We start from the raw sequence: 12451 nt of genomic DNA, 5'->3' as shown, positions 1-12451 counted from the left end.
AGATTCAACCAGAAAGATTGGTAGTTTTGAGTGGGCTTGGAAAAGTGACATCTGCTCCCCTCTCTGAAAGTGGAGATTTTTCTTGCTGTGCATAAGGACTGGGTGGAGGGGACAGCCAGTGTTGGGCAGCTAGGGTGGATGTTGGGGTCTTTGCCTTTCTATAGAACCCTCCAGCAAAAGTCTTTCCTCCCTGGTGTTCAGATCGGCACATCTTTTTTGTGAGGGTGTAGGCATAGAGATAAGCAGCCTAGACCACTCACCTGGTGGCCTGTGGGCTTGAGGTGGTCTCTGACACCCTTTCCCCCCACCCCTCCATCTCTTGTCTTTCCTTCTGAAGCTCTGACTCCGTCCTTGATACCGACGGGGACTTTGATCTGGAAGACACAATGGACGTGGCACGGCGTGTGGAAGAACTCTTAGGCCGGCCCATGGACAGTCAGTGGATCCCTCACGCACAGTCATGACCCCCCCAGCCTCTCTACCATCAGCTTCGTCCTCACTGGAGGAATTATTCTTGTGGATGTTTTAATTCCATGAATCGCTTCTCTTTGGAAACAGTGCGCATAATGTGAAGTGTTAATACTAGCTGTGACTTTAGTGTCTCTGTGCGTGGTGGCACTGCACATGGTGGTGTTTCTGCCCCTGGCTGTCCAGGCTGTAGCCACAGCACCAGGACCACAGACAGAGGCTCTGCTTGTTTTCACCTCGTGCAAAAAGGCAGTCAGTTCCACAGACCTTGGAACTTGGCCATGTTTATTAAGGGTGGCTGAACTTTGACATGTGGCTTTTCAAGTAGGAGGACAAAGGGAGGAAAAGGCACCTCCTTTCTGGGGAGTATTCATCACTCTGCCAGGCAGTGGATACAAACTGTCCTTGTCTCTGCTTCTGAAATGTACATGACTGCCTTTTGACAAAGCCAGTCCTCCTGGATCACCTTTTCCCACCCCTTTGTGCATGGGTGCATTAGGGATAGGGAAGGGGGCAACATGTGAAGATTATGGGGGCAAAGCAAGTCACAGATTTTCAGATGGGTAGTTGCTTTTTACATAACACTTACCCATCCTAACATTCTCTCCATGTCCTTCCCTTCCCTCTCCTCTCCTCTCCTCTCCTCCCTTCTCTCCTCTGCTCTCCTCATCTCGCTGTAATTGCCACTCAGTTCTTATGTGTGTACACACATGCTGACATGTTTAACAAAACAGGAAAGAACAGAGGGCCACGTAACTGAGAGCATGCAATGTGGTGTCTTCTGTGCTCTGGGTGGAGTGGCATGGTGCGCCTAGCCAGGCTCCCAAGTGCTGAGTATGGCCTGGTTGCCAGGGCAGCTGCCCATCTCCTTCCTCTGTACCCATGGAGGCATCATCTGAGGCTTTCTAAAGGCTTGTTACTGATAGTGGCTTTTTACAAATGCCAAATGGTATTTTCATTTCTAAATTGTTTTTTGTTTTGTTTTTTTGTATCCTCATTTGCACCCAAAATTGACATAGAATATCTCTCTTCCTGCATCAGGTCCTGGGTTATTTGTACCCAGGTCACCTCTTTTCCTTTCCCTATTGCACACCATGTCTTAAGGAGGAGGTGACAGGAATGTGGACTGCACTTGGTGCTGGCTTATTCAGCAGGTGATCACTTGGGTAACTGGGAAATGCAGTCAACACACTTGCCAGGAAGTTTGTTAAACTATAGAAACAAAACAAAAGCCTTCACATGATTTTGTTCCACAGTTTCCTCTGTAGCGTTCCACCAAAAGGAAGGAAGGGGCAGCAGCAGGCAGGTGGGAAGAGGGGGTGAGCTTATGGGTTCAGCCAGCAAGGCCTCCCTCACTCCCTCTCCAGAACAAGGGCAGGACCACACCCAGAAGAGGGTGGCCTGAAAACTTATTTTTATACATGTGAGTAAATAAACAGGTATTTTTTTTTTTTACAAAAGTAACTTCTGAATTTACCAGTGTTTTGCTGTTAAAGGAAAATACTCCTGTCGTAAATTATTTATTGGAAGGTAACTTTTTAAAAAGCTGCTGTTTGCCTTGGCTTGGTTTCATACACTGATTTATTTTTGTGTGCCTGGTGGTAGGCTCTGCCTCAGGAGCACACTGACCCCTGCATGGAAGAGGAGGCTAAGCCCTTTCTTTCCCCCTCAAGATTTGATTCAAATTCCCACCGAGAAGGTGGGCATGTGGGGGAAAGGCCTGACTGCTTGGGGGACACAGGTTTAAAGAACCCTTCCCTGCCTGTCATTCAGATGCTTTACCAGTGGCTGCATCTGAATGATTGCCTCTTTGTCCCAGCAACCCTGGCAGGGGCATGGGGCTTGACACACTTTCAGGGCCCGCAGAGGGCAGAGCAGCCTGGGAGTCCAGAGCAGCCCCAAGCTCACTCTGCAGTTGGCAGCAGGTTGGGGAGGAAGGGTGCCAAAGAGCATGGCTTCTGCCCAGTTGCCCCCACTAACCTCAATTTTATTGAGGCTGTGCCTAGAGATGGGAGAAGCTTTGGACTGGAAGGTGCACTCACTCTCTGCATTCTGTTTTCTCTCTTTGCCCTGCTCCTGCAACCACAAGAAGAAGCAAGGCAAGTCCCACCCCCCCCCACCTCTCACCTACTCCCAGACACACACATACACACACATACACACACACACACACACAGAGCCCTCAGCATCTCAGTTCCGTGTGTGATATGAGGGGTGGAGGAGACTCAAAAGTGGATATCACTTACAATGAAAGTATACTTTTTATAATTTTTTCTTTTTAAAACTTTGTGAAATTATTTCAGATACATATTTTAGTGTCAAGGCAGATTAGTATATAGACACCTGAAAAAAGTATTGTGTACAATTTGGGGCAGTCAAAAAATTGTGTATTTTATGTTATAATAAAGGTTTCCTCTGATGGGACAATATCAAGTCCTCTTTTTATTTCCTGCCATCACGTGGTGAGGGAGGGTGGCTTTTATGAGGAAAAGTTTCCAGTCATCAGTGTGACCCTGAAAAAAGGGAACTAGTTGGGAATCAACAGCCTTAGAGGGTGTGTCACTAGCTTTGATGACAGACAGGGACATTTCTTATCTTCCTGCTCATGTAATGTTTGGAAAATTAGAATGATGGTCACCTCTGAGCCTCCTCACACTCTTCCTGTTAGAAATCCTGAACTTCAAATTCAGTGCATTTAGATGGCTCCCCAGAGCCTGGAGCTGCATGTGGGAAGAGAGAGAGTTCCTGCCCTGGGGAGGCTCCCATGGGGGAACCTGCTATGTATTATGGATGTTGGTTCATTGAGCACCAAAGGTATCCCAAGGTCATAATCAATACAAAAGAACTTAGAGGAAGGGCATGAGCTGACTCTTAAAAGACAAATTGGAGTTAAGAAAGGAGAAGGAGGCCAGGCAGACCAGATGGCTTAAGCCTGTAATCCTAGCTATTTAGGAGGCAAAGATCAAGAAGATTGTGGGTCTAGGCCAGCTGGGCCAAAAGTTCAGGAGATACTATCTCAACCAATGGCTAGGCATGGTGGCAGGCACCTGTCATCCCAGCTGTGCAGGAAGCACAAATAGGAAGATTGTGGTCTAGGCTGGCCCTAGGCATAAAGTGAGACCCTATCCTCAACATAATACAGGGTATATACAACAAGCCTATAGCCAACATCATACTAAATGGGGAAAAACTGAAACTTTCTCCTGAAGTCAGGAACAAGACAAGGGTGTTCACGCTCTCCATTTTTATTTAACATAGTTTTTGAATTCCTAGTCAGAACAATAAGACAGGAAGAAGAAATAAAGGAATTCAAATAGAAAAGGAAGTAGTCAAACTACCCCTGTTTGCAAATGACATGATCTTATACCTAAAAGACCTGGAAAACTCCACCATAAAACTCCTAGACATCACAAACTCCTTCAGCAAAGTAGCAAGATACAAAATCAACTTACAAAAATCAGTGGCCTTTCTATATGAACAGACTGAGAAAGAGTATAGGAAAACAATTCCAAAAACCAAAAACCTAGGAATAAAATTAACAAAGGAAGTGAAAGACCTCTACAATGAAAACTATAAACCACTGAAGAAAGAAATCAAAGAAGACTTGAGAAGATGGAAAGAGAGCCGGTGCTGGTGGCTCTACTGAGGAGGCAGAGATCAGGAGGATCATGGTTCGAAGCCATCCTGGACAACCTATCTCGAAAATACCTAACACAAAAAGGGCTGTTGAAGTGGCTCAACAGTTGAAGGTATAGGCCCTGAGTTCAAGCCCCAGCACTGAAAAAAAATAAAAAGAAGATGGAAAGATCTCCCGTGCTCATGGGTTGGTAGAATCAATATTGTGAAAATGGCTTGTTACCAAAAACAATCTACATGTTCAAGGCAGCCCTCATCAAAATCCCAGTGACATCTGGGCTCCTGTGGCTCACACCTGTAATCCTAGCTACTCAGGAGGCAGAGATCAGGAGGATCGAGGTTCAAAGCCAGCCTGGGCAAATTATTCGAGAGACCCTCTCGAAAAAACCCATCACAAAAAAAGGGCTGGTGGAGTGATTCAAGGTGTAGCATATGAGTTCAAACCCCAGTAGCGCAAAAAAAGAAAAATAAAGAAGCACTACTGCAGCCAGGGCTGCATATATCTACTAAGGAGGTGGAGGCAGGAGAAGCACGAGATTGAGGCTAGCCTGGGTAAAGTTAGCAAGACCCTATCTCAAAATAATAAAATAGAAGAGGGATGGGGTGTAGCTCAGTGGTAGAGTGCTTGTCTAACACTGGGTTCAATCCCCAGTACACACACACACACACACACACAAAAGACTGCTGCAACAGTGTGCATAGATTGAAAAGCAAAAACAAGCGATCAGGATTTGGAGCCATTTCAATAGCTCAAGCGAGAGGAAATGAAGGTGTAAGTAGAGCCTCACCACCATGGCTCTGAAGCGTAATCATGGACGTAGCAATCAGTGTGGGGGATAGGGTTGAAATCTAGATTCCTTCCTGATTTCTAGCTTGGAAAACAATGATAGAAGCAGACAAGCAGACGCTCCTCGCTGAGATGGGTGGGGGAAGCTACAGGAGAGGAGCGGGTTGGGGAAATGGTTTGGCTGTGACAAATCGGGATGCCCCAATGGACGTGTGGTTATGACGCCTGAAAGTATGATCAGGCCCAAGAGAGCCAGATGGGGTGGAGGACGGGCAGTGGAGCTTGTTAGTGTCTGGGTGGGATTGAAACTGGGTGTGAGCGAGCACATGAAGAAAGAAAGGGGAATTGAGGTAGCGAACGGGAAATAGTGTTTCGTTTCGTTTTGTTGTTTTGTTTTGTTGGCAGCTCTGGAGTTTGAGCTCAGGGCCTCATACTTGGTAGGCAGGCTCTCTACCACTTGAGCAACTCCACCAGCCTTGCTTTTTGTTTTTTGAGACAAGGTCTCACTAGGCAGCCCAGGTTAACTTTGAATTCACTATGTAGCCCAGCTGGTCTTGAATTCAAGGCCAGCTGCCTGCCTCAGCCTTCCAGGTGCTGAGATTATAGGCATGTACCACCATTCCTAGCTCATTAGAATGTTTATAGAAGAGGCAGGAGAAGAACAAAGTACAACATCCAAATGGGAGGGTGAACAATGTCAGACTTCGTAGAGATCAAATGCAATAATGGAGTCCCTACAGAAGTTGATGACCTCAGAGAGAACAGCCTGCAATAGTAGGGGCACAAGTTTGGTTGCAGAGCACTGGAGAGAAAAGGGGTTTCATGTGAAGCCGTGAAGAGCTCTGTGCACTCTCCTTCAGTGAGACTGGTGAAAGTTGTTGTTTTCTTTAAAAAAAAAAGACAAAACAACAACAAAAAACCCCAACCACTTAAAGTCTCCTAAGGACATACAGTCAACAAAGAAACAGTTATCCTAGAACATCTACAAAAACTTACTGAGAGATGTGTTCAAACTGAGCCCTGCTTCCTCCCACCCACTCCCCAGCTTAGGAGGATGGAAACTCCACTCCAGACCAGTAGGCCAAGAGCACAGTGCTCCTCTCCCAACAGCTCCTAACCAGAGGGCTTCTCCCCAGGGAGGCATCTAGTCAGCATTTCTTATCTTGCTCCCACTTACCTATGGCTGAGGCTAACTTCTGCTTAACTGTGACTAAGAAGTGGGGAGGGGTCTCTGGCTATCTGGTGGGGTGGAGGCTCTATCTTAGATATGAAACTATTGAGAATTTGAGGACACAATTGCCTTTGCCTGGAGCCATAAGGTGGTGGTTCCACAGTGAGAGAGGCAGCCAGGATGTCTTGTATAAGGATCACAGTTCAAGGCCAGCCCAGCAAAGTTATTGAGCACACTAAAAGCAGAAAAGGGTTAGGGGTGTAGCTTAAGTAATAAAGTACTTTCACAGCAAGCATGAGACCCTGAATTCAATCCTAGTATGATAAATAATAATAATAGTAATAATAATAAAAAAGTAAGGGTGAGATAAAGACATTCCCCAAAATTGAGAGAATTCTGGTCAGTATATCACCTCATAAGAAATACTAAAGGAAATTCTTCAGGTGAAAAACAAGTGACTCCACAGAGTAATTTGCACACATTCCTACATACACACAACACAATGAACAAGGATGACCAGAAAAAATGATTGTATAATTATTTAAAAAGTATGAATGCATATTTCTTCTCTTAATTGATTTTAGATATATTACATATGTGTATATATAGGTGCACATGTGTATAGACAGAATTTTGTAGACATACATACTACACACACACATGTATGCTGTATTTAGCTAAGAAACTGACTCCAGACAGAAACTCAAACCCACTGGAACAAATTAAAAGAACTATAAATAAATAAATATTCTCCTTCACTTGGCTTTTTTAAGACATAAAATTGTATAAAATAGTAATTATAATAACGCATTGTTGGGTTTGTAACATTTACAGATATGTACATAACAATAATACCACAGGAAGGAGGGTAGTGAATAGAGCTAAATAGGAGTAATTTATCTCTACTGGAATTAATATAAAAGATGATTCTAATAAGTTAGGAAGAATATGATGAATCCTAAATCAACCACTAAGGAAAAAAAACTAAAAAATATATGTGGAAAAAAAACATGAAAGAAGTTAAAAGTTACAGGCACTGGTGGCTCACACCTATAATCCTAGCTACTTTGGAGGCAGAGATCAGGAGGATCAAGGTTTGAGGCTAGCCAGAGCAAAATGAAAGCGAGACCCTATCTCAAAAGTACCCAACACAAACAAGGGTTAGCCAAGTGGTTCAAGTGGTGGAGCCCCTGCCTAGTAAGCATGAGTTCAAACCCCAGAACTACAAAAAAAAAAAAAAAAAAAGCTACATTAGAAAATATTCATTTAATGCAAAAGAATATAACAAAGGAGGAGTAGAGAAAAAAGACAAGCATAATAAAGCAAAATAAAATGGCAAATGTAAATCCAGCTACATCAGTAACAGCACTAAATGTAAATTGATTAAGTAATCCAATCAAAAGGCAGAGCTTGTCAGACTGGATTGAAAAAAGAAGATCCAACTAACTGTTTCAGAGAGGAAATATACTGACGATTTAGAGCTACAACTAGATGGAAAGTAGAAGGCTGGGAAAATATGTTTTATGAGAACAGCAGCCACAAGAAAGATGAAGTGGCTGATCTAACATCAGACAAAATAGACTGAAATAAAAAATGTTACTAAGTACAGAGAAAGACATTTTATAATGACAAAGGGTAAATTCATTGTGAAGATGCAACAGTTACAAAACATACAGGTCTAACAACAGAACTCCAAAATTCATCAAGCAAAAACTGACACAGTTCAAGGGAGAAATATAAACTTCAACAACAATAATTTGGATAATTCAATATCCCCACTTAAAATAATAGAACAGCCAGGCGCTGGTGGCTCACGCCTATAATCCTAGCTACTCAGGAAGCAGAGATCAGGAGGATCGTGGTTCAAAGTCAGCTGGGGCAAATAGTCTGAGACCTTATCTTAAAATAACTCATCACAAAAAAAGGGCTGGTGCAGTGGCTCAAGTGGTAGAGTGCCTGCCTAGCAAGTGTGAGGCCCTAAGTTCAAACCCCAGTGCAGCAAAAAAAAGAAAAAAATTAGTAACAGGAATTTGGGAAACTCACAAATATGTGTAGATATTTATACTCCTAAATAACAAATAATTCAAATAAAAAATCAAAAGGGAAATTAGAAAAGACTTTGAGATAGATGAATGACAATGAAAGCACCACATATCAGAACTTTGGGATGCAAATGAAACAGAGCTTACAGAGAAATTTCTAGGTGCAAATACCTATTATTTTCAAAAGACAAGTCTCAAAGCAATAACCTAACCTTACCCTGTAAAATACTGCAAAAAAGAAGAGCAAACCAACATAGAGCAAACAGAAGGAAATGATAAATATTAGAGCAGAAATGAAATAAACAATAGAAAAACAATAGAGGGCGAAGTGTAGCCTGGCAAAAAGTTATCTTGAGGCTCCCATCTCAACCAACAAGCCAGGTGGGTGGTGCCTGTAATCCCAACTTGTGGGAGGATTGTGGTCCAAGGCCCACCCCAGGCAAAAACTCTAGATACTATCTAAAAATAACTAAAAGCAAAAAGGGAGGGTGGGTGGGGGTAATGAGGTGTTGGGGTTATAGCATATACCACCACACCTGGCTATAAACTAGTTCTTTGAAAACATCAACAAAATTAGCAAACTTCTAGTCAGATTGACCAAGAAAAAAGAAAATCAGATTGACAAGAAGAGTCATTACTACTGTGAGGAAAACAGTCTTTTCTATCAAAGTGTGTCACCATCTTAAGCTACTTGCAGTGCTGGGTTCTTACGTACTGACCTCCATTTTGGCCGGAAAACTGCTACCTACCTTACCCCCAAATTCCAAGTGTAGCATTAGCCAATCGGGAGCAGACTGTGTACGAACTTGACCAATCAGAATAAAGGGGCAGGGCCCAGGACCTATTGCCCGCTCCCAGTGCTTCCTCTGCCAGCACAGCCTTTTGCAGAAGTAAATATTGCCTTGCCAAGACGAGTCTCCATTCCTGTGGCTTGGATTGTGACTCTGGTGGTCTTTAGGGGTCTTATTTCTAACACTACCAACGTTATAGAAATAAGTAGGATTACAAAGGCATACAATGACCAATTCGAGGCAACTCAGATGAAGTGGAAAAGTTCCTAGGATGACATGAACTACTGAAACTGAATCCAGGAGAAATAAACAATCGGAATACATTTGTTACATGAGTTTGAATTAGTGTTACCGAATAAGAATGATTCTGAAAATTACCTCGGTTCTTGTGTCCGTCTGGCTGGAGAATTCAAGCAAGACAGAAAGATTTAGTAAAAGTAACAGTAAAGGTTATTAGGAGAGGAATGGTGGGGGGGTGGGGGAGGGGGAGCATTTCCTGTTCCCCATGAAGGAAATGGGAGCAAAGACTCAAAATGGTGGTCCCCAACTCCTACTTTTATAATGGAGAGCTGGGGAAATACACATGGTCAAAGATAATGGGTCTATGTAGCTGAGATGGCTGACAGGGAGGGGTCACCCTCCCAAATCACACCCAGTCACATCCACAACCCACCCAAATCACAGAAACAATAGGTGTACTTTAGAACTTCCCTTTCATTACTCTCTACCCATCCAAGGATCCTGATAGCTTGATAACATCTCAAAGAGGAAAGCAGAAGCAGGTAGCTGCTCTTTATCTCCCTGTTCCTGTACCTTTAGTATCTAAAAGATGGCAAGGACCAGCTGCTCTGGCTTCTCCTTGTTTCAGTGTCAGTCTGGCCTCTGAAATATTTATTAAAATAATAGGATTTCCCTGTCTCCTCTTATGGCCACCACTTACATCTAAACTGCTACCTATCATTAGTACACAAAAGTGTCCCGCAAAGGAAAGTCCAGGCCCTCGATTTCTACCAAAAGCATCAAGAGCACATAATACCAACTCTTCCCAAACTTTTCCACAAAATACAAGTGGACACTTTCCAACTCATTCCCCAAGGACTGTATTAACCTGTACCAAAACCAGACCAAGACATCGCCAATACATCTCATGAATCTGGGGAAAATCCTCAACAAATAGTAACAAACTGAATTTATCAACGTACAAAAAGAACTATGCACCATGACAAAGTCAGATTTATCCCAGTATGACAGGGTTGGCTTTACATATGAAAATCTATTAATGTAACATACCATATTGACAGAATAAAGCATGGGGAGAGACACACACCTGTAATCCCAGCACTGTAAGACAGGAGTTCCAGACCAGCTACATAGGGAGACCCTGTCTTCAAAGAGGAAGGAAGGAAGGAGGGAGGGAGGGAGGGAGAAAGGAAGGGAGAAAAGGAAGGAAGGAGAAAAAAACCATGATCATTTCAACAGATACAAAAAAAAAAAAAAAAAATCTCCACAACTAACATCACCCATGATGGTGGAAAATTGGAAGCTTGTCCCTCAGGATCAGGAACAAGACAAGAAAAAAGAACAGAAGTGTTGTGGGCTGCTGGAGTCAACTCAGGCGGTAAGAGCACCTGCCTAGCAAGGTGAGGCTCTGAGTTCAAACCCCAGTGCACCAAAAATAAAAAGAAATAGAAGTGGTAAGAGTGCGGTTCCTGCTCCTAGGGGAGAACCATCAGCTTCATTGATATTAAAAGCTTTGTGCTTCAAAGGACACTATCCAGGAAATTAAAGACAACCCGCAGAATGGAAGAAATTTTTTGCAAGTCATATACATGTTAGAAAACCTTTACGTAGATACATAGAGAAACCTTTCCACTTAATAATAAGACAACCCAATCTTTTTTTGGGTTGAACTCAGGGCTTTGGATTTGCTAGGCAGGTGCTCTACCATTGAACCTAGACCTTTTTGCTGTGGTTATTTTGGAGATGGGGTCTCTGACATTGCCAGTATGACAGGTACACACCACTATGCCTATTGAGGTAGGGTTTCATAAACTTTTTTCCTGGGCTGGCCTAGAACCTCTATCCTCCCAATCTCAGTTCCCCAAGTAGCTAGTATTACAGGCATGAGCCACCAGCACCAGCTCAAATAACCCAGTTTAAAAGTGAGTAAATTATATGACTAGACATTTCTCTAAAGATATACAAATGACTAGCAAACACATAAAAGTATGATAGCAATAGTCAGTGAAATGCAAGCTAAAACTATAATGAGATGCCACTTCTTACCCATTAATCAATGGTTATAATCAAAAAGTCAGGAATGTGCATGGTAGTACACACCCAGCACTCAGGAGGCTGAAGCAGGAGGACTGAGAGTTCAGGTCAGCCTAACCCCTGTCTCAAAAAGAAGAAAGAGAGAAATAAGGAAGGAAGGGGGGAAGGAAGGAAGGAAGGAAAGAAGGAAGGAAGGGACGGAGGGAAGGAGGAAGGGAGGGAAGGGAGAAAAATGAATGTAAGAATTTTGTGGCTCAAGCAGTAAGCGCACCTGCCTAGCAAGCACGAGGCTCTGAATTCAAATCCCAGTGTGCTGCCAAACAAAAAAAAAGGAAGAAAAAAGAAAAGAAGGCAGATAATAGCCAGTGCTGGCAAGCATGTAGAGAAATCAGAACCCTCATGTGTTAGAGACCTCGTCCCATACACAGCATGGTCAGAGGTGTGGCTTGTGGGACATGATTGGATCGTGAGGGTTCTGACTTCGTGGATTAACTTCTTGATGGATTGATAATTTGATGGCATTATTGGTGGAAACTTCTGGAAATGGGGCCTGGTTGGAGGAAATCACTGGGCATGCTCTGAGGGGCACAGCTTGTCCCTGGCCGTGTCTCTGCCATAAAGTGAACAGTTTTGCTCTGTCTTGTTCACCTAAGGCTCATAGCATCAGAGCCAGCCAACCATGGACTGAAACCTCTGAGACCACGAGTCAAAATAAACATTTCCAGCTGGGTGCCATGGCTCAGGCCTGTAATACCAACTATTTGGGATCATAGTTCAAGGCCAGCCTGGGCAAAAAGTTAGTGAGACCCCAGGCATAGTGGTACACATCTGTGGTCCCAGCTATGCAGGAGACTGTAGGTAGGAGGATCACAGTCTGAAGCCAGCCCTGGGTAAAAAAATACAAGACCCTATCTAAAATAATGAAATTAAAAATGGAAAAAAAGAGAACTTTCCCCCATAATTTTCTTCTCTCAGGTATTTGTCATGGAGATTTAAAAAAAATGGACTAACATAGACATCTACACAAGAAAAATGAAGCCAGGTGCCAGTGGCTCATGCCTGTAATCCTTGGGAGCCTGAGATCGGGAGAATCAAGGTTTGAGGCCAGCCCAGAAAAACAGTTTTCAAGACCCCATCTCCGAAATGACCAGAGCAAAATGGACTAAAGGTGTGGCTCAAGCAGTACCACGGAGCCCTGAGTTCAAACCCCAGGGCCACCAAAAAAAGAAGAAGAAAGAAGGAAAAGAAAACCCAATGCAAGATCTTGACGAGAAGAAAGAGA

At 43.3% G+C, this 12451-nt stretch overlaps 1 protein-coding gene across 7 annotated transcripts in view; it reads left to right on the top strand.

Moving 5' to 3' along the window:
* Positions 1–2897, top strand: part of Stat5b (signal transducer and activator of transcription 5B) — a 58425-nt gene extending 55528 nt beyond the window's left edge. For all 7 annotated transcript variants that reach the window (XM_074045756.1, XM_074045758.1, XM_074045753.1 and 4 more), the window contains one exon: positions 338–2897. In XM_074045756.1, coding sequence (XP_073901857.1) covers positions 338–464 — 127 coding nt within the window. In that variant the 3' untranslated portion in view covers positions 465–2897. The remainder of the gene's footprint in view (positions 1–337) is intronic.
* Positions 2898–12451: the final 9554 nt, after the last annotated feature.

Source organism: Castor canadensis, chromosome 11 (genome assembly GCF_047511655.1).
Source record: "Castor canadensis chromosome 11, mCasCan1.hap1v2, whole genome shotgun sequence".
Taxonomy (NCBI): domain Eukaryota; kingdom Metazoa; phylum Chordata; class Mammalia; order Rodentia; family Castoridae; genus Castor; species Castor canadensis.
The sequence above is the reverse complement of the archived record's forward strand: the minus strand, read 5'-3'. Positions and strand labels throughout refer to the sequence as shown.